Source organism: Drosophila montana, unplaced genomic scaffold (genome assembly GCF_035044405.1).
Source record: "Drosophila montana isolate Dmon_TW-CO22-7 unplaced genomic scaffold, ASM3504440v1 contig_3607_1, whole genome shotgun sequence".
Taxonomy (NCBI): domain Eukaryota; kingdom Metazoa; phylum Arthropoda; class Insecta; order Diptera; family Drosophilidae; genus Drosophila; species Drosophila montana.
Window position 1 is genome coordinate 55,630 of NW_026998492.1, and position 22,119 is coordinate 77,748.

Consider the following 22,119-nt stretch of genomic DNA (forward strand, 5'->3'; position numbering starts at 1 on the left):
TTTTTTTTTTGCTTTTTGCTTTTTAATTAAGTCAGCAGCAATTACAATATTATACAGTTGGCACGACTCGCAGATACCAGCGAAAACCTTTTATCAAATAGATCTATCAGCTACAGTAAAGCCTCGCAAGTGCGCACGCTGCGCTAAACGGAACCAGCTCCAATTAGCCAGAGCTTTTGCTTTCTTCGGCAAGGCCTCACCTAGGCATATATATGTACATATGTGACATAGCTAGTAGTAGGTACAGTAGTCACTCGCAGGCAAGAACTTTTACTTTACTTAACTTAATTTGAATTTGTTCTCTTTTCGGTTAGTTGCCTTGTTGCCTTACAGATACGAGGATATGTACAGACTGTTGGGAATTTTCTATAAAATACCTCAACAACAACAACGCCAGCATATGAGAGTGCGTGTAGTCGCTGGTTCAAATCCAGACGCAATTTCGCATTTCTCTTGCGTCGCGCTGCCGAAATAAATATATACATACATATATAATTATCTATGCGTGTACGTATTAAAGGCAGTTCGAATGTTATATATGTATATGTACATTCGCTGGTTCAAACCCAGTCGCAACCTGGAGTTCTTCCAGCGTGCTGGTATAAACATATATACATATATGTATATGATTTCATGTGCGTGTACGTATGAAAGGAAGTTCGAATATGCATATCGGCAGCTCGACGCTAAATTGAGACTGGATTTGAACCAGCGAGTATATATATATATATAACATTCGAACCTACTTCCACGCACAGAAACTCATATATTTGTTTCTTTCGGCAGCTCGACGCTGGATAAATTGAAAACTGAGGCTGGATTTGAACCAGCGACTTTTATTATTATTTTCTTATTTTTGTCTAGAATGAGCGAACGTATCCAGAATCTGTATACTATATACTATATACTATATACTATATACTATATACTATATACTATATACTATATACTATATACTATATACTATATACTATATACTATATACTATATACTATATACTATATACTATATACTATATACTATATACTATATACTATATACTATATACTATATACTATATACTATATACTATATACTATATACTATATACTATATACTATATACTATATACTATATACTATATACTATATACTATATACTATATACTATATACTATATACTATATACTATATACTATATACTATATACTATATACTATATACTATATACTATATACTATACCTTTTCCAACAGTTACATACCATTGACACACAACTAATATGCCCATTTGCGATGGGTATGGAATAATAGGCAGGGAATACTTATCGAAATAATCCACAAGCTGCACGACTTCTCTGAGTGCTTAGCTCCAGGGTAGGAGGGCGTTATGATCCGTGTGGTTCGCCTGCAGCGAGACAATAAACGAAGGACGACCTTGACCGGCTGGCTTGGCGAATGGGTGGACAGGGGGCTGGAGGGGGCTGGTTTTTTTTTTTTTTTAGCTGCATAGTAATTGGTTTTATCTGCTGATCGAGCCAAATGCAACGACGGCAACGGCACCGTCAGCTGCAACATTTGTTGAATGAAGCATAGAAAAAAACTGCCAACTGGCAATTGGCAACGTTTTTCACAAGCGGCCCGGGCCAGAAAGTGGGTGGGCACCGCCATTGTCTGCGACTAGTTAATGTCTATTTCTCTTCTTCTTCTTTATCTTTATCTTTACTTACATATATTTATTAAATGCATATCGAGTTCGCGGCAGTTGCCACACGCCGAGGTTAACGCACGACTCGACTTGGCTGTGGCAAGCGGAAGTTGCCCAGTTCGTGAATAGAAACACGACTTTGCGTGACACGAGCACGCACGATAGACAGAAATTTGGCACGAGCACGCACAAACTTTTATACAAATTTGACAATAATTAGAAAATAAAAATGAAATAAAATATTATTTTTATATGAAATAAAAAATAAGAATCTTTAAAAAATAAATAGACAAAGAAAAAAGCCAAACAAATAAGCTCGTTATGTACAAACTCTTCCAGGCACCTTTTCTACTTTTAAGCAAAAGTTAAAGACAAGATCTTTTAAAATAAAAAATAGGAAAAGTAAGTATGAGAAAACTCTTGAGATTACAAGCACGACTTCAGTTATTTTTACTGTTAAAGGAACTATTAAAGAGAGATAAAAAATACAAAAAAAAAAGGAAGTAAAACCTACGAAAAGATATTCCTGATCACATATTATTATGCAAATTTTGAATATTTTAAAAAACAATTCTTATGCACTTTCCAGTTAGTAGGTAGTTTTTCGTTATTAAACAAATCAAATAGAAAAATAGATTTGAACCAACAAATTGGTTCGCTCTAAAGGATGCCCGCCCAAGGCTGCTTTTACTGTATAGCAAAAAGTCGTGCTTGTTTCTTGAAAGAGAGAAAAAACATCGACACGCGCCCATCTCTAGGCAGCTGTGCTCTTGCCGCTGGTCACGATGCCAATCAAAGCGCCGATGACAACATTGACGTTTGTTGCCACAACATCGGATTTAACAATGCCTTTGCCCCGATCTGGGCATGTTCTGGGCTGATTTATGGGCGCCATTGTCTGCCAGTCGTACCGCCCCGACAGCACAGCGACTGCGCTGGCGGGGCCCCGCCACCTGGTCGAGCATTACACAACCAAACACGGAACAGCAAGAGGCGAGGCAAGTTGGGTTTTCTTATGCGCCGTGCGTTTAACAATTTGTGTCGGAACTATTTATTACGCTTAACAGACATTACAAATTAGCAAAAAGAAATATATATTATATGGGAGGTGCTTTCAGTATTTCAGCTCCTTGGCCTTGTCGTGCGCGCCCTCGTCGAGCAGCTTCAGCTCCGCCTGCTGCTTCTCCGGCCGTATCACAGTGTAATAGTGGTAGTAGCGCATGCCGATCATATAGGTGCCGTATAGGGTGACCCCGATGCAGGCGTATACAGCGCCACGGTGCAGCTTGTCCAGCAGCGTGTTCGCATTCAGCGGCTTCTTTTGCATCTTTCTAGCCGCAATATTACCGCACTCAGAATCAGGAAAAGTCAAGCAATATTTGGTCTGTTAGTGATGTACAAAATGAAATAAACATCGCAGCTTGTATGTTTTTTTTTGTATATATCGATTTCGATATTTTTGTTTACAAACTGCAGCCAACTGTGATGAAACAAAGCAACTCGCATCTCTTGCACACACTAGAGATGTTCACATGGAAAAAAAAGCAGCGATGCAATGCATCAGATTTCGTTATATCGTACCAATTAAAATAACGTTTCGTTTCATTCATTTTGAATTGTCGTTCAATACCAAACCCACAACAGCTGATCGAATGCAGAAGTGAATGCCGCCGTGGTAGGAGCACCTTTTCGGATTTATCGATAATTGTGGCGGCCAACGACAGCAGAAAAAAGGACAAATATCGAAGTTATCACTTTTTTTTTTGAAAATCGATTTATATCGTGCATCTCTAGCCCACACATATTTGTTTACCGCAGGCAGCTGGATTTGGCTCTGCGGTTATTATTTTGCTTAAAAACGATGATCTGCCGTTTGTGCCTGTCCGATTTGGACAACTCGATGTCCATTTACATATTCAGCGATGCCGAGCACGGCCTGCCCAAGGCAATTGCCAAATATTTACAGCTCGAGGTGCTGCACTCCACACACACGCAAACTGTAAAAACATTACACCTTTGCATTCCATTTTGCCAGGTGACGATCAGTGATAGCATCTCCACCAAACTGTGCACCACCTGCTGGCACCATCTGAGCGATTTCGAGCAGTTCTGCGCCATGGTCGCCGACAAGCAACAGTCGCTGCAGCTCAAAATGGAACCGGAACCGCCGCCCGAGCCAGCTGTTGTTGTGTGGAACACGGAGTCGCCCATCGAAACGAAGCTGGTCTTCGATGACGATGTCAAGGATCATATACTGTGCGAGCCCGAGATTGATGTGAATGACAGCACACAGTCGTCTAACAAGCACGGGAACAGCAGCAGCAGCAGCGAGGACTCACCGGCCGATGCATTCGATTCAGACTGCGAGCAGACAGCTGCGGCCAAGCAAAGCAGAGGACGAACGCGCCAGGCGCCTTTAAAGCCAGCCGCCAGCAAGTATCCACCGCCACAATTAACTGCCGCCAGCCAGCGCGAGTCGCGTTTGCGTTCGCGTGAGCTGCGACGCACTGCAGCAGCAGCCGGAGCCGGAGCTGTTGCAATGCCAGAGCTGCCCGCCAAAATGCTAAAAAGCACAAAGTCACGCGGCCGACCCAAGGGTGTCAATGTTAAGCCGAAACCGAAGCCAAAGTCAGCCAAAGCGGACGCCGACGAGCTGGCGGCGAAGCGCAGCAGCATCAAGGAAATGGACGACTATATTGCGGCCAATGTGAAGCTGGACTGTTGCCTGTGCGCGGCGCCGCTCCAGAACTTTATCGAGCTGAAGCGACACTTTCGCGCCGAGCACAATTGCACCGGCTATATGGAGTGCTGCAACAATCGGTACAAGAAGCGCACGTTGTATGTGGACCATTTGCACTATCACAAGGATCCGCAGTACTTTAGCTGCCAGCCGTGCCGCAAGAGTTTCCTCAATCGCAACAGCCAGGACATGCACATGCTGCGCTTCCATTCCGATCAGCAGCAGCTGGTCCATCAGTGCGCCATCTGCGAGGCGCGCTTCGCCAAAAAGTTTCTGCTCACCATGCACATCAAGGGCCACAAGGGCACCGAGCGCACCGAGGCATGCGAGACATGTGGCAAGAGGTGCGTCTTCCGCTTGATAAACTGACACTAGCAATAGATAGATATCCATCTCTCTCTCTCTCTCTCTCTCTCTCTGACAGCTTCCGCACCAAACTGGAGCTGACGGCGCACATAAAGCGCATGCACACCTCGGACTTTACGCCCGTGATCTGTGACATTTGCGGCGTACATTTTCGCTCGAAGGCCAACTTTCTGATACACAAGAAGGCGCTGCATCCGGATGGCCCAGTTGCCGAGGTGCAATGCAATCTGTGCAGCCGCTGGCTGCGCGACGAGCGCAGTCTGCGCAAGCATCTGGCCAGGCACGATGATCGCGATGGCGACAACAAATATCGCTGCCTACTCTGCAGCGCCGAGAAGGCATCCCGTGTGGCATTGAGCAGCCATATGCGCTACCATCACTCGGCCAAGCGGCACAGCTGCACGCTCTGCGGCAAGGAGTTCAAGCTGCCACGGGCGCTAGCCGTGAGTAAATGTCCGGGCTGTGCAAATCAGCCGCTGCGATTTGGTCACAAGTCAAGAGTTTGATTCATTTTTATTTTGCATGCACGCGCACAGGAGCACATGGCCACGCACACGGGCATCGATCTGTATTCGTGTCCATTTTGCACGCGCACCTTCAAATCGCACGCGAACATGCACAATCACAAGAAGAAGATGCATCCCAACGAGTGGGTGCGCAAGTATACGCAGCCCAGCGCCAGCGGCTCCGGTGCCGTCCATGCCAATGGAGCAGCGGCCGTGCTGCCAGACAAGGATATCGCGGAAGAGCAGCAGCAGGAGGAGGAGGAGCAGGAACAGCCAGCCGAGGCGACGGTGGCGGCGGCACCGACATCTGATGGCGGCTACGAGTACATGGTCAATGGCAGCGCTGTTTGTCCAATCTGAATCCCGGCGTGTCGCACCGAATCCCGCCATTGTACATATGTAATATAGTTTATTGGCATCTATAAAATGTTGCAAATGTGAATTGTAGACTTAAACGTAATTTTGTAGTATCAAAAACATCAAGCGGAAGCAGCGTTTAGTTCTCGGCCTCGTTTTCGGCCAGAATGGTGCGGATTTTCATGAGCAGCTCCTTTTTGACCGCGTCGGGCACCAGGGTGCGCGCCTTGGGCGTCACTTCCGCAATTAGCTGCTCGACGGTGACGCCATTGCTGGCGCTCTTCTCGAGCAGTATGTTGCGGCATAGCAGACGCACCTCGTCCCGCCAGCCGCACTCGGTCAGGCGATTGCAGAGCAAGTCCTTGATTTTGGAACGATCCCCCGACATGATTGTGTACTGGTCCACGGTGTTTGAAACAGTCATGGTTTATTGCTTTTTGAATACTTGGCGTTTACTCGCGGCGCGCCGCAATAGGCCAATGTTAGCTAAAATGCTATTTTATATTTGTGGATGGCCAACAAATATTAGCTGATCTAATATCGATAACATTATCGCATTGCCGCCGCCAATGTTTTGACTGCCTTCCCAATTCTCAAACCAATTAGCATCGATGCCAGCAGCAAGGCACTTTATCTGTAAAATGGTTGGAGTAATCGCTAAGTGCACGAGCAAGCTGCTAAATGCTTAACAGTTGCTGTTAACTCTTGGCTAAACTGTGGCAACGCCGTCGCCTAACATTTCATTATCGATACGAAACTGCAAACAGTTGGCAACAATATCAAATATTTAAATTTAAATTAAAAAAAAAAAAAAACAACAAAATACAGAAAAATTTTAACTAATACTTTGCAGATGCGACCAATTAGAAAGTCAATTATGTTTTAATAATCACAATTTGCACAGCAAACGCTCACAATCAAATGACCTTAGTGCTCTCTTAACTGTTAAAGAAAATCAAGAAACTAAAAAAAAAAAAAAACAAACAAATTTTCATGAAATTTGTCTGATTGCCAGCTTTTAAAAAATACTGAGCTTTAAATTTCGATACATCGTAACAGCAAATGCACACCGATATTTACGATCACTGTTATCGATACATCGTTATATTTGGCAAAATACTTATTTCAACATCAATAACTAGCAGCAGCAGCCATGTTCATCATCAGACAGCTAGAAGTTACAGGCAAGAGCAGACATACAAAATTTTTTAACTTTTATTTTACACACCCTTGCTTTGTCGTTTTGTTATACATACACACACACACACACACAACGAACAAAAACAGATTGAAAGTCAATACGTTTTAGTAGACACACATTTTGTTTATTATCTTTTTTCTTTGTAAATTGGATTAATTTGATAAAAAACGACTCGTAAATAGGCAGAAAAGTCATTAAGAGGGCTTTTTGAGTATTAATATTGTAGGTTTTGGCGGTACAGTCACAAATCAAGTGGTAAGTTCTCAATGCATACACACACACACACACACACGCATGCATCACGGCCTCGTGTGTTTGCGTGTGTGTGTGTGTGAATACAAAATGGAGGTGATTCAATAACAAAATTAACTTTTAATTTCAGTTATGTTCCGTAAAAGTGCACGTTCAAGTCAACAGCTAGTAAGTTTTAAATAACTGAAACGGTTTGCTGATCAGACAGGAAATACGAAATGTGAAAAATAAAAAACGATGCGAGCACCAGTCGAATGTGTGTGTGCGTGTGTGTGTGCGAGACGCAAGATCCCGACATTTTGTCGGTTAGGCGCTTCGTGGACACGTTGCAAATGATTAATATTTGTGTGTACGTTTTTTTTTTTGTACTTACAGGTAACTGCGGGCTTCATCAAAAGGTAAAGTAAACTAAAGGGTGTTAGCTTTAGAAATTGGTTTAGGGCGTTTAGAATTGTCCCCAAACCGATTTTCGAAGCAAGTTTCAAATGTATTCGAGTTTTAAACGATCGTATGCTAAAAACGTTCGTTTACAAAAACGTAGTGTTCTATTTTAATGTTATCCGCGCAGTAACATGAAATAGAGCAATAGAGCAACAACAAATATAGGAATTTTTTATTTGTTGGGGTAACGTTATACAAGCCGAAAACGAAAAAAAAAAACAAACAAACCCAACTATTTTAGGGCATGTATAATGTTGCAGCACGAGAAAAAAAAAAATTAGGATGTTATACGTGCCGAGAAAAAAATGTATTAAAAAAGGAGTTAGTAAAACAAATGTAACGTTATACGTGCCTTAACGAATACTTTCAAAATATATTGTTTGACATTAAAATGAAAACTAAACTAAAAAATATGTCTATTGATTTTTACTTGGGTCACGCAATGTGCGTAAAAAGTCGTGCAAACGAAAAGTCAGCAATAGTCTGCATTCTCACTCTTTCAGTTTGATAATGAGAGAGATGGATATATTTTTGTCTCTCTCCCTTTCATGGATTGCAGTGAAAGAGAATGAACATGAGGCTGTATGAAATGTAGCTAGCGCAACGCATAAATGGCGACAAATGAGCATGTGGCATAACATCGATTGAAATGTCGAAAAACGGATTTGATATTCCTTTGCAGTAAGCTTATGAATTATTGTGGTCCGCCATTTTAAGATCGTCCATTTTGAAACTCACGTGAAGCTGGCTGCGCTTGCATTTGACTTAACGTGAAGTTGGCTGCGAGAGACTTCTCAGCCACTTAGCGTTGGCTACACGTAATTGCTGAATCATTTATGGTGTGTGTCTTCAATGTGCTTGGTGTCCTAACTTAGCACAGACACACGGCCACAGGGCGGATTGGAAGCGCAGAATCAACAACGTGGTGGCTAAGCGATTGAAGGTCATATCGATATTGACAATCCACTAATATCGATATTTCATGTCGTCTAGAGCTGCCAGATGTTGCTTTTGCATGGAAATCGCGTCGCGTCGCAATATTGTTACAATTAGCATAAAAAGTAAATAAAAGTATGAAAAAATCCACTTAAATTAATGTACAAATGGTTCAAGTGCAACGGGCTCAGGGGCAGCTTGTAAAAACCAAATGAAAAGTGAGCTGGTGCAGCTGTTGTATGTGTTGTGAGTGTATGTGTCTATGTATACATATGTGCCTGTATATGTGTGTTGCCTTGATTTTGTGTCATACGTGTGTATAAACTACATGCTGTATGTATGTACACATAATTGTGTATAATTTTTGTAATTGTATGCTCAAGTGCGATGATGTATTTGTGTGTTATTCCCATCTGAACTTGCTCGAAAAATAAAAATATAAAAAAAAAAAAAACGAAGAAAACCCGCAACATTTTGAGTTTATAGGGTCTCTGGTCCAATTGGAACAGCAAGGCGTACATACATATACATGCACGAGTGTGTAAGTACATACACATACATACATAAGTACACATACATACATAGACGTGTTTTGTTAGGCCACCAATGACTGTGTTGTGTTGAGTCCATTGTGGCCTCTGCTGCTGTGCAGCGCTGTAGTCTTATTTGAACTCTTTTTTGTTGTTTTTGTATGGCGTCTTAATTTTGCAGCGTTTTGCATTGCCAGCAAGCAAGCAAAAAAAAAAAAAAAAGAAAAAAAAAATGAATTAAATTACATATAGCTCAAAAACAAAGGCGAAATAAAACGCAATGACAACGGGCAAAACAAAAGAAATCATGAATTAGGCAGAAAAGGAAAAAAAAAAGTCGCAGTTTACAGTTAAAGTGAATTAGTGAATAAGCGCGTATTTGTTGTTACACAAAACTAATGGCAAGCTATGAAAAAAGAAGTGGTCAAAATGTCAATATATAAATGGGCTGCATAACAACAACAAGCCAACAGCTACAACAACAGCAGCAGCAGCAACAACAACAACAATGAAGCTAGCAGGTGCATAAACAAGAGCTCTGAACTGGTTCGATCTAATTGGAACTGCGATGTTAGTTAACAGTGCACTGTTGATGAGCAGTCGAAAATTTGCATTAACAGCTGTAATTGCATTATTTGCACAGCTGTTTGACAATACATACACACATGCACATAGAGATGCGCGCGCGTGTGTGCACGTGTGTGTGTGTACATAAAATTACATAAAATTAAACAAAAATTTCAACATTTACATGTGTGAGTGTAGTTGCGCGTGTTCAAATAATAATAACAACAACAACATTTGTGCACATTTATTGGAACGCAGGTGATTTGGTCGGGCTCAGACGCCCAGCAACAGCGAAGGTCAAGTGACGTCGCTGTCGTTGTCCATGTAATAATTATGCTTTTGAGTCGTGTGCATGTGTGTATGTATGTGTGTGTGTGTGTGTGCAGCTATTTATGTATGTATTTAACATTTGATATATCTCAAATAGTGCAAAATACGCAGTAACTGGCTAAATTACAAGAGGAAAAACACCAACAGTGGGCAGCAGCGCGCGCAACTTGAAGCGAAAATAATAACAACAACTAGAACAACAATAAGAAGAAACAAACAGAAAAACAACGCCAGCAGCAGCATCTGAGCTTGGCAATCACAGCAGGCGAGGCGGACCAGGCAGCCAGGAAGGCACAGGCAATCAATCAAAGACAACAGCTCCCCAGGCAAATCTAAAGCCAATAGCAAACGCAACCAACCACAAAGGAGAAGGCCACCAAGGCGAAAAGGCGAAAAGGCGAACGGCGCAAGGCGAAAGGCGAAAGGCGCACACATACCCCCCCCACCCCACCCCACAGCGATGGACTCGGATAACGATAACGATTTCTTGGACAACGTGGATTCCGGCAATGTATCGTCCGGTGATGATGGCGACGATGATTTTGCCATGGAGGTGGATATGCCCAGTTCGACGGAACGTCAATTGGACACCGATGATTATCAATACAAGGTGCTAACCACAGATGAGATAGTTCAGTTTCAGCGCGAGATAATCGATGAGGTTAATCGTGTGCTAAAGGTGAGTCATGCTACATTTTTAATTTTTATATGTATCTATATATACGCATACGTGCATGTTTAAACATGTATGTATGTGCGTATGTATGTGTGTATGAGACTCTTGCAACGTTTATCGTTTGACTGATAAGAAAGTGGCGCACTTCTACAAAGGAGTGTGTGCGAGAGAGCGAGAGAGGGAGACAGACAGCTGATCGATTTGGCACTGTGTGCGTGCGTGTCTGCGTGCGTGTGTGCGTGCGTGTCTGCGTGCGTGTGTGTGTGCATAATCTTAGCCAAATTGAAGGTCAGCACAGTTTGATGACATTTGCAAGCGCAATTGCTCAAAGAGACTTTTGCTGGCAGCATATGCAAATGTATGTGTGCATGTATATGTGCACGTATACACATATACAGCGGACATCTCCAAACATTTTGTGCGCTTAAAAAGCGTTAAAGAAATATAAGAAAATATTTAAAAAACATGAAATAAATAAAAAATTATATTAATAGTTGATCCATCCGATTTTTGCGTTTATAATAGATAATTGTGCGGTATATCGGATTTTATATTCCCTAAAAAACATTTATATTCATATCTTGTGTGCTCTTGACACGAGCAGATAATTATTTCTATCTTTTCTGCAAAGTCATTCTTAACTGGAAAACTTTAAAATGCGCTTACTTCAAGAGCGATATATACATATATAGTATATATATAAACTATTCCTGGTTGGGCATATATATATACATATATATATGTATCATACAGTTTCATGTGTATATCTATAACTAGCAATAGTTTTCATCTAGATCGCAGCGTAAAAAGTATAATGAAAATAGATGGAGACTAAATAAATTGGTCGGCCAAATTGCCCAGTATAAAGATGTTCGTTAAGAGCGAGTTTTCACTGTACCACAATAACTAGTATATGCCCAACTTTGGCCCAGCTCCAATTTGATGCTTCTCGATTTTTACATGGAATTTCAAAAAAATATTCCCCATGTTTAGCTTAACGTTGCGAAACTTTGCCTTCGTCTGGTTTCATTTCATATTATTCTATTATTTAATTAATTAATTTTTTTAATTTTCGATTTATATAAAAAAATAAAAATTATAAAATATTCAACTATTATTTGTCAAGGTGCAAATATGAAAATTTGCTAATAAATATGCTTCAGTTTATGTGCAATATGCAATAGTTAATAACAATTGCAAACCTTTTGTCTGAATTCGTCTAATTATTGACTTCGACTTTTGCTTGTGGGGGCTGCACACTAATCAATATGTCACTCAATGTGTATTTATAGTCACAATAATCTATGCCGTATACATATATATATATATATATATACATAAATATATATAGCATATAGCATATAGACTCATGTACTGTGCTTATCAAACATAAACTTATAAAAATGCGTTTGGTTTCCTTTTTGTTCCTGATTGTGTTTTGATGCAGCTGGTCACGCCCATTACACGAATATTGCTGAATCACTTTAAGTGGGACAAGGAGAAGCTGCTGGAGAAGTATTTCGATGGCAGCGATGATAATACGGAAGAGTTCTTCAAATGCGCACACGTCATAAATCCGTTTAACAAGCCAGCCGAGACGGTGCAGCAAAAGGTTTGTCATAGCAGCTGCATAAAGTTCAACTATATATATATCTGTCTTACTCACTCCGCTCTCTCTCTCTCTCTCTCTCTCTCTTTCTATGCCATGCAGACAACACGGAGCCAGTGCGAGGAATGCGAGATATGCTTCTCCTTGTTGCCGCCAGATGTAAGTTTGCATAGTTGAAATATATTCGGGAATCAATTTAAATATGATTAATTTCTTTGCAGTCCATGACCGGATTGAAGTGCGGTCATCGTTTTTGCCTGAACTGTTGGCGCGAGTATCTGACAACGAAAATCGTTACAGAGTGCTTGGGCCAGACCATATCGTGCGCCGCGCACGGCTGTGATATATTGGTGGATGATGTGACTGTTACCAAACTGGTGCCGGATGCACGGGTGAAGGTTAAATATCAGCAGCTGATCACCAATAGTTTTGTTGAATGCAATCAGCTGCTGCGCTGGTGTCCGTCCGTCGATTGCACCTATGCGGTGAAGGTGCCCTATGCGGAGCCCCGTCGCGTCCATTGCAAATGCGGTCATGTATTTTGCTTTGCCTGCGGCGAGAACTGGCACGATCCGGTCCAGTGCCGTTGGCTAAAGAAATGGATCAAGAAGTGCGACGATGATTCGGAGACGTCCAATTGGATTGCAGCCAATACCAAAGAGTGTCCCAAATGCAGTGTTACCATCGAGAAGGATGGCGGCTGCAATCATATGGTCTGCAAGAATCAAAATTGCAAGCATGACTTTTGCTGGGTATGCCTCGGCTCCTGGGAGCCGCATGGCTCCTCCTGGTACAATTGCAATCGCTATGACGAGGATGAGGCAAAGGCGGCCCGTGATGCCCAGGAAAAGCTGCGCTCCTCACTGGCCAGGTGGGTGCCGCTTCCAATATGCATACAATATGCAATTGCAAATTGTTTAGCTAATCTATTCTTCTGTTTTATCAACAGATATTTACATTATTACAATCGCTACATGAATCACATGCAATCCATGAAGTTTGAGAACAAATTGTATGCATCTGTCAAGCAGAAAATGGAGGAAATGCAGCAGCACAACATGTCCTGGATTGAGGTGGGCCAACACATCAAATGAATGAATCTCTATAGAAATATAATTCGTATACCCTGAACCCATATTGATAAGGGCATAAGCGCTTTGTGCACAGCTATGCAACAGGCAGAAGGAAGCATCTCCGAACCCATAAAGTATTTATTATCTTGATCGGGACGACGAGCTGGCTCTATAATGTCCGCCTCTCTGTCCGTCTGTACGAACGCGTCGATTTGGGGAACTAAAAAACGCTATAGACTTGAAATTTGAAATATATCCTCTCGTGTGCCATACCCAGAACGAGTTTATCATTTTTTTTCTCTCTCGTTAATTCGTCTTATTTCCATAATATGAATAAAATATCAATTTTGAGAGAAGGTTTCTTAAGCATAACTCGAGAACTGTTAAAGCTAGATACATAAAACTTGGTATTGGGACTCTCTTATAGCATATACAGAATACGAATATTTCATTTTTCTAAGAACGACTCTATATACACTTTGTAGGCTCTGCGATAGGCTCTCTTATAAAAGAATACAATTATTCTCGAACGAACACGTTTTTGAAGGTAGAGTCTTGGCATATGCACACTTTTGCTAAGAAAAATGCATAAGGGTCGGACTCTAAGCACCGATTCTATGCGGAAATACATTTCGCAAAATCGTTTCCCCCATATGTTGAGATCTTCATCTACAGAGTGCTGGGCATTATTCATTCTCATGTCCCTCGATGCCCTTCACAGAATAGGTTCAGGGTTTTCCTTTATAGTTTAGGGTACAATGCTCGGTGAGATGATCTCTTAGGATGCGTGTCATGAGCGTTATGGAGCGTTTGCTATAGAGGATAGGAGCGTTTTGGATTGGATTTGTTTAGCTCCTTCTTCTACCAGGTCTTGATTAGCAGCTCCATTCCATTTCGAGACTCCATCTTGCATTTCGTTTACGGCATACATACATATATATTAACTAAAACTTCTATTTGTTGCCTAATGGCAGGTGCAATTCCTGAAAAAGGCTGTCGATATACTCTGCCAATGTCGCCAGACCCTAATGTACACATACGTCTTTGCGTATTACTTGAAAAAGAACAATCAATCCATGATATTCGAGGATAATCAGAAGGATTTGGAGTCGGCAACGGAGACGCTGTCCGAGTACTTGGAACGTGATATTACATCCGAGAATCTGGCTGATATTAAACAGAAAGTACAGGATAAATATAGGTATACGATATACAATATTATTATATATACTGATATATTTATAAATACATATTTCCAAATTGCAGATATTGTGAGAAGCGTTGCACAGTCCTGCTCAAGCATGTGCACGAAGGTTATGAAAAGGATTGGTGGGATTATACAGAATGACGCGAATCCTGGCTGGATAACTAAGGTGATGCAAAATCCGAGTGTAACTAGCAATTTGGCGTTAGCAGTAGCAGTATCAGCTAGCAGTAAGCATTAACAGCCGTAACAACAACAACAGCAGCAGCAACAGCCGTAACAGCAGCAGCAGCAGTGCAAGCAACAATTTTTAAACAGAACAACAGAAAACAACAACATAAGCAACAACAAAAGCAATAACTTTAGCATAAACAACACGTGTAACAGCAACAACAACAAGAACATGAACAAGAACAACCACACACAGAGGCACAACCAAATGTATGGAGTTTGAGGCAAGAACAAGCTAAATATGAGAATTGATTAAAGCCGCGCACAGAGAAATTCAAGCAATAACAAAAACAAAACAGTAAAAAAAACGAAGAAAAAAAAAATACAAATATTAAAATAAAACACAAAAAAAAAAACAAAAACAAAAACAAAAAGTTAAAAAAATAAAAAAATAAAATAAAACACAGACCGTAATGCAGTTGCGCAAGTTGTTGCATACCCAGAAAAATACGGAATAAGCGAAAAGTTATATTAAAATCATACTATATAAAATATATATATATATATATGTATATATATATATATACATTTTTTCTCTTCGTGTTGAGCAGCAACTTAACTGATCCCAGCAAGCATACACACACACACACACACACACACACACACACACACACACGCGCGCGCGCGCGCGCATTAGGAGTTGCTGTTTCCATATATATATAAATATAAAATGCAAAATTCATCGACATCAATTTTCACTTGGCTGTTCCAGTTAAATAATAAACAAAATGAAAAGAAGCATCAAGCGAATCAACATAATTATATGCAATAGAATAGATACACTCCAACACACACCCAGGCACAACCCACCCACACACACGCACACACACACACACACACAGTTAATATAGCGAGCAAATTGTAATAAACCGAGCTTGTAAGAATTGCCCGACTTTCGGGCTGTTGCATATGTTTGTGCTTTGTTTGTAGTTCTAGTTTATTCATTTAGCCATTTTTGTTTTTTTTTTTTTGTGGTTTCAACGAATTTGTAAACTAAATTTTCATTTTTTTTAAATCTATTTTCTTTTGTTTGTTTAACGCTGTATCGATTGCATATTATTTGTCTCTGATTCTGTTATAAAAAATATATATATATATCTGTATATATATATATATAGATATATTTACTTAGTCGCGTTTATCACAAAGCATATGAACATGTTGTCCATCATTATTTATTTAAGCAAACAAATAGCAATTCCCACAAACAATTTGATTTGTGAGCGATGCAAATTGCAGTTTATGGAAGCAATATATAAATATTATAATTATGTAAATGCAATATGTAATAAACAGAATTCAAGTTGTACATGTTAATAATCAACTGGTAGTAATGCACTCACACACACACACACACACACACACACACACGCATAGACACACTCACGCACGCAACCTTAAGAGTCCGTAGCTCTTCCTCACTCTTCGCCTTGTTTCACACGCGTTCCATCCAACTCTGCCATTAAACGTTAAGTTCTGGTAGTAGTACTCTACGCTGGAGAGCTGCTCCCGATTCCGGTCAAGTGCCGAGAATCGATTTCGATTTTAATCGTTGTACATATAGTTGAAATTGTTCATGGTTTCTCCTTAGGCTGCGCGCTGCTTTGCGAAAGGCGTTCGCCATGCGGCCTTTTGCCTCTGCGTTCTTCTCTCCGTTTGGCATTCTCGATTCTCTAGATATATACCTATACATATAGAAACATACATACATATATATATGTGTGTACATGTACCAAGTTTGTGCTACCAATAATATGTATAACAAGAGCTAAACTCATTGAAATGCTGTAAAAAGTTTAAAAGTTGTTCGACTCGAAACAATTGAAACAAAATAAATAAATATAAAAAACATTAAAAAATTATGAGAAAAAAAAAACAAAAAACAAAAAAAAAGACAAAATTGCTGTAAAAATTATGAGAAACTATGTATGTATAATTAATGATGAAATGTTGCGAAAACTAGTGAAAATAAAAATAAAAATAAAAAAAAAAAACAAATACAAAATATTCCTACGACTTTGCTAGGCTTCTGCAAATATCTTAGCTTGGCTTGCTCCCCAGTTTAAGTTCATTTTGTTGTTGCTATATTTATTAATTGTTAACTTTTTAATTTTATTCATTCATTAAAACTATTAATAATTTATTAATTCAAATTTTCGCATATAAAAATTAATTTTATAAATTAAATTCATCATTTTTTTGCTGTCAAAAAATTCTTTTTAATTTTAATAAGTGATAAAAATGATTCATAATTTATAAAAAACTAGTCTCACAAATTGAAGATATGAGGTTTATTTTGATTTTTCTGCCTAAATGATAACAATTATTAATAATTTATTAATATTTTTTTAATTTTCGCATATAAAAACTAGTCTTACAATTCATCATTTAATTTGTTTTTTTTTTAACACATTAATTGGTATTAAGAGCTTAAGATATGATGTTTATTTTTACTTTTATTTGTATTTTCTTTACCCTCGATTATGTTCTAGAATTATTAAGCAGCCGCATTGGTTGCATATGTATTGAAAATAATTTTAAACAAATTTTAGACTTGAAATCTTAACAAGTTCTGAGTAATGTTCGACTACGATTTCCAATTCCAACAAATGGCTAAAACACACATCGATTCTTGCGTGGAGCTACAAAGCGGAAACCAACTACATGTATGTACTTATTATTATTATTCCCTGAGCCCATTAAAAATGGGTAAAAAGGGTATTATGTATTTGGGCAAAAGTATGTAACAGGCAGAAGGAAGCATCTCCGCATCTCCCCATAAAGTATATACTTATATTCTTGATCAGCATCAACAGCCGAGTCGATCTTTCTGTCCGTCCGTCCGTCCGTATGTATGAACGCAGGGATCTCAGAACCTATATGAGCTAGAGAATTGAGGTCCTCATAGTCCATGCGCAGATCGAGTTTGTTTCCCATAATCGATAACTTGCCCCGTTTCCAAGTAATCGATAAAAATCGATATCGAAATCCTGTTTTTTGAGCAATTTCGGCAAATAATATGAGCTAGAGTCACCAAACTTGACATGTAGCTTCCAGAATAGCATATATATATCAAGTATCTTTCATTTTATACCTATTGCCTGTCGGAAGAAGAGGTGCAGGGTATCCTCTAGTTGGGAGCTCCCGACTAGAACCTCTTACTTGTTATTATTACTATTATGTCGTTGTAGAGGGTATTATAATTTTGTCTTGAAATGTATAATGCATAGAAGGGGAGACGTCTCCGACCTTATAAAGTATATATATTCTAGATCAGCAGCAACAGCCGAGTTGATATAGTTCAGACTGTCCATCCGTCCGTCTATCTGCCCGTCCGCTAGTCTATAGAATCTATGCGAGCTAGTCTCTCAGTTTTGAAGCTTCGTGAAACTTTGCATAAATCTGTCTTGTCGGAACTGACCGGATCGGATCACTATATCTTATAGCTGTCATGGGAACGATCGGTCGAAGATTGGTTTCAGGCTATAAACTCGGCATTTATATACTTATATTTATGTAAAATGTTATCTACATCGGAAAACTATGTCATAATAGCTGTCATGGGAACGATTGTTCGAAAATTTCTTTTCTATGGGAAACTTTATTATTCATCAGGATATCTTGATTAACTCAGGCATTTACTATTTGAACTATGCTGCTGACATAAAAGCCAAATCCCATCAAGACCGCTAAATTACTAAATTATTTAGCTCTATTGGCAGAATCAGCCGAAAAATTATAAATGATTTTGTGCATGGCAAAATATTCTGCTTTCCAAGATATTATCATCAAACTCAGCATTTACATTTGTAGAGCATTTACATGGAATGGTTATTTATTTTAAAGGTAATGTTCTTTAAAAAATTAAATAACTTTTTTTTTTTTTTTAGCATTTTTAAATATGGTAGAAACTAAGTTTGTGTCTCAGCCGACGCGGCATTTCAAATATGAGTTAAGCTTTAATTATTATAGATTTTAACTCGCTCGAAATTGCCAGAAATCAAAGCACAGTCTTCAGTTCTTCAGTTATTTGGGATATTAGTCAGATCTACAGCTTTCTCCTGCTGTTGATTTTTCCAAGCATTCCCCGACGAAGCTTTTGCATGGGGCTAGAGCTAGAGATAAAGATATATAGATATATCTGTATATCTGTATATCTGTTCATGTATCTATTGAACGTGTCTATTTGACTCTTGCTGTGTATTTATTTAATTAACGTTAATTCTGGTTTTCAGCTAACTTTGCCAATATTTGGCTGACGCTGCAAAAATTCATTGAGCATATAAATATGAGGTAAGTCGCGTGTGCGCGCATCCCACGTATAGCAAATGCAGATACAGATACAGATACAAATGTATCTGCTATTCGTATTTGTATCTGTATCTCTTAAATGCTTTTCAATGCATGTATGTATATTTAGCTCGTTGAATGTGTTGGATGCGTGCCGTGAATACCAAAATGTACCGCGAGCTTGTGGGCGAGGTTGCGGCTGGGCTGGGCTGGGGGCTAAGCCTGTGGGCGGGGTTGTGGGCGGGGTTGTGGGCGGAGTTGTGGGTGAGGCAGCCTGGCTAGACATCCATTGATCTTCGCCCTAATCAATAAGATAGTTAGCATGAGTGGCAGCTGCATTTTGTGCTCTCAAGTCGCACGATTAATTGAGATGCTGTTATGTTTCTAATTTAAGCAACTAAGAACGAATCCAACCGACTGACAAATACTCTGTGCACAGACTGTAAGCGCACAGATTGACTCTCAAACTGTGATTAGATGAAGTATCGTTACGTTTTCTCAATATTTTTGGCTTGCTTTTTGTAGGAATTTAGCTTTAGTTGGAGAATTTTAGCCTTAGAACTTTAGCATATATCGATTGTCTGTCTCCTCAGCTCAGAGGCGTGGTCCAAGCTTTAAGTACTTTGTCTGACGAGAACATGAACTTGTTTATGTTCCAAGCATATCACTATATTACCTATATAAATATATGGCTGCAATCATAAAAGATAAGTATAATCGCCTGTTTGCAGAAGACGGTTAAGGGTATCCCCTAGTCGGGAGCTCCCGACTAGAACCTCTTACTTGTTTTAGTTTAGTTTAGTTTCTTAGGCTTCTATAGGAACAATCGGGGAACAAAAAACCACCTGCAGTTCTTTCAGAATCATATAGCTCGAATATAAATTATACTCGCTTATTATCTTTTGGTATGGTAATTTTCTGTTCCTGCACCAATCATTCCTATTGCAAAAGACTTCCTTTCAGTTAGTTTAGTTCAAAAGATGACGTTTCCTATGAGGTTTTCCAACATTGTTGTATTAACAATTATTGCTTAGAACAAACATCCAGTAACTGGTTAAGATGAAGATCAGTACGAAATCCCCTTTTACCTAGGTTTAATTGGCGCAACCTTTCGAAATGATCTGTTCCCAGCAGCTAACTGGTTTAACCTTTCGAAATGATTTGTTCCCAGCAGCTAGCTGGTTCAACCTTTCGAAATGATCTGTACCCAGCAGCTAGCTGGTTTAACCTTTTGAAATGATCTGTTCCCAGCAGCTAACTGGTTCAACCTTTTGAAATGATCTGTTCCCAGCAGCTAACTGGTTCAACCTTTCGCAATTATTTGTTCCCAGCAGCTAACTGGTTCAACCTTTTGAAATGATCTGTTCCCAGCCGCTAACTGGTTCAACCTTTTGAAATGATCTGTTCCCAGCCGCTAACTGGTTCAACCTTTCGAAATGATCTGTTCCCAGCAGCTAACTGGTTTAACCTTTCGAAATGATCTGTTCCCAGCAGCTAACTGGTTCAACCTTTTGAAATGATCTGTTCCCAGCAGCTAACTGGTTCAACCTTTCGCAATTATTTGTTCCCAGCAGCTAACTGGTTCAACCTTTTGAAATGATCTGTTCCCAGCCGCTAACTGGTTCAACCTTTTGAAATGATCTGTTCCCAGCCGCTAACTGGTTCAACCTTTCGCAATTATCTGTTCCCAGCCGCTAACTGGTTCAACCTTTCGTTCCCAGTAGGGAACGCTGTCATCTAGGTGTAGAATAGTTGGAGTCCAAGTTATTGAAGCCTTGAAACCACGAGGAAAATGTTTCAATTTGGGATCTGATTAAAAATGAAAATTCCGAAACTGTTTTGCAGCCTTGGTTCCTAGAAGTGGAGCGTAATCTCGAACGCATGACGTATTAATTCCCCCATGACAGTCTCACATAAGACTCTGCCAATGAATTATTCTATTCGTATTCATAATTCCCAAAACGATTCCAGCTCTTCAGCTGCCATAAATTGTCACATTTTCTTCTTTACAATTATGTCTTGTTTTCTATTTTGGGATAATTATTCATATTGCTTCTGCGTTGAATAAAAGTAAATTTTGATCATATAATCATAGTTTTTTTTTTTGAATTTTTATTTATGAAACTTGTATGAAATGAATTTCTAAAACTAACTTAGAGAATGCATTTCTGTAGATGAATAGTGTATATATTTGAGTATATATATGTATAAAACTGTATAGATATGTAGAGAAACGCGTTATAATTGCGTTTAATCGATTTTCACTCATTTTCCGCGCCTGTTGGCGGAATAGGCCACAAAAAGAAAGTACTGCAAGCAGTTCAACTGATATAATTATATAAAATGGAAACAATTGAATAAAATAAATAAATAAAACATTTACATTTTTTTTTTTTTTTGTTGCGTGATGTTTATTCTGTATTTGGGAATTTTTGTTTATATGCTTTTCATTGTTTTATGTAATATAATAAGGTTTTTTGTTTATTTTTTTTTTTAAATTTTTTGTTTGTATTTTTATATGGTAACTAAAATTTACAAATTATCGTTTTCTTCCTGTGCTCTGCCCTAAATAACGATTGAGAGAAAAAAAAAAACAAAAAAATATATATATAATAATAATCTTCATGGTAATAATGTAAATTTATACATTAAAACATTGTTGTTGGTTGTTGTTGTATTTTCAGTTTTTAGCTTGATTTATATATATGTGTGTGTGTATGTATAGGTATATATGTATATATATGTATGTGTATTATTATGTAACATGCATTAATAATAGCAATAATAATAGTAAGAATAATAATAATAATAATAACAACAATAACTGCCAGCAGGCGTTGCTGCTCTCGCATTGATCCCTGCTTGATCCTTCGTCTCTCTTCTGCTGCCATCCAGCCGATCCTCAACCCAATCACCTCTCTCTCTCTCTCTCTCTCTCTCTCTCTCACTTTCTTTCCTTCTCTTTTGACTCTGTTTTAACTGTTTTTGCTGCTGCTGCTTTTAGCTGGCGCCGGCGCTTGCCAAATTAGTTTTTTTTTTGTTATTTATTGTTTTGTAGTTTTTTTTTTTCATTTATTCCTTTTTTTTTTTTAGTTTTACTTACTACCAACAACTACAAAATACATA

At 39.1% G+C, this 22,119-nt stretch overlaps 4 protein-coding genes across 7 annotated transcripts; 2 read left to right on the forward strand and 2 right to left on the reverse strand.

The window, feature by feature from the left end:
* Positions 1-2,687: 2,687 nt before the first annotated feature.
* Positions 2,688-3,092, reverse strand: LOC135435400 (uncharacterized). The gene has a single exon (XM_064692434.1). The coding sequence runs from the start codon at positions 3,009-3,011 to the stop codon at positions 2,799-2,801; it is 213 nt and encodes a 70-aa protein (XP_064548504.1). The 5' UTR covers positions 3,012-3,092; the 3' UTR covers positions 2,688-2,798.
* Positions 3,093-3,468: 376 nt separating this feature from the next.
* On the forward strand, positions 3,469-5,738 carry LOC135435404 (transcription factor grauzone). The gene is made up of 4 exons (XM_064692439.1): positions 3,469-3,656; positions 3,720-4,768; positions 4,849-5,233; positions 5,327-5,738. The coding sequence occupies exons 1-4, from the start codon at positions 3,546-3,548 to the stop codon at positions 5,654-5,656; spliced, it is 1,875 nt and encodes a 624-aa protein (XP_064548509.1). The 5' UTR covers positions 3,469-3,545; the 3' UTR covers positions 5,657-5,738.
* On the reverse strand, positions 5,686-6,202 carry e(y)2 (enhancer of yellow 2). Its single transcript, XM_064692440.1, has one exon. The coding sequence runs from the start codon at positions 6,075-6,077 to the stop codon at positions 5,793-5,795; it is 285 nt and encodes a 94-aa protein (XP_064548510.1). The 5' UTR covers positions 6,078-6,202; the 3' UTR covers positions 5,686-5,792.
* Positions 6,203-8,519: 2,317 nt separating this feature from the next.
* Positions 8,520-16,023, forward strand: ari-1 (E3 ubiquitin-protein ligase ariadne-1). 4 transcript variants are annotated; one of them, XM_064692428.1, is made up of 8 exons: positions 8,520-8,608; positions 10,008-10,589; positions 12,034-12,198; positions 12,298-12,354; positions 12,417-13,066; positions 13,145-13,268; positions 14,243-14,469; positions 14,535-16,023. In XM_064692428.1, exons 2-8 carry the CDS (start codon positions 10,371-10,373, stop codon positions 14,614-14,616), a joined length of 1,524 nt encoding a protein of 507 aa, XP_064548498.1. In that variant the 5' UTR covers positions 8,520-8,608; positions 10,008-10,370; the 3' UTR covers positions 14,617-16,023. The 4 variants fall into 4 exon arrangements, with proteins under 4 accessions (XP_064548498.1, XP_064548497.1, XP_064548500.1 ...); XM_064692427.1 differs by having other exon boundaries at positions 8,567-8,701; XM_064692430.1 differs by lacking the exon at positions 8,520-8,608 and adding an exon at positions 9,519-9,534.
* Positions 16,024-22,119: the final 6,096 nt, after the last annotated feature.

What these genes read in the sequence shown, in the direction of transcription:
- LOC135435400 (XM_064692434.1), bottom strand. Translation starts at nt 3,011, where the DNA reads ATGCAAAAGAAGCCGCTGAATGCGAACACGCTGCTGGACAAGCTGCAC.
- LOC135435404 (XM_064692439.1), top strand. Translation starts at nt 3,546, where the DNA reads ATGATCTGCCGTTTGTGCCTGTCCGATTTGGACAACTCGATGTCCATT. An exon ending in TGCGAGACATGTGGCAAGAG is followed by an intron (nt 4,769 to 4,848) that starts GTGCGTCTTCCG and finishes TCTCTCTGACAG; the next exon opens with CTTCCGCACCAAACTGGAGC. An exon ending in AGCTGCCACGGGCGCTAGCC is followed by an intron (nt 5,234 to 5,326) that starts GTGAGTAAATGT and finishes GCACGCGCACAG; the next exon opens with GAGCACATGGCCACGCACAC.
- ari-1 (XM_064692428.1), top strand. Translation starts at nt 10,371, where the DNA reads ATGGACTCGGATAACGATAACGATTTCTTGGACAACGTGGATTCCGGC. An exon ending in TCTCCTTGTTGCCGCCAGAT is followed by an intron (nt 12,355 to 12,416) that starts GTAAGTTTGCAT and finishes ATTTCTTTGCAG; the next exon opens with TCCATGACCGGATTGAAGTG. An exon ending in AAAGTACAGGATAAATATAG is followed by an intron (nt 14,470 to 14,534) that starts GTATACGATATA and finishes TCCAAATTGCAG; the next exon opens with ATATTGTGAGAAGCGTTGCA.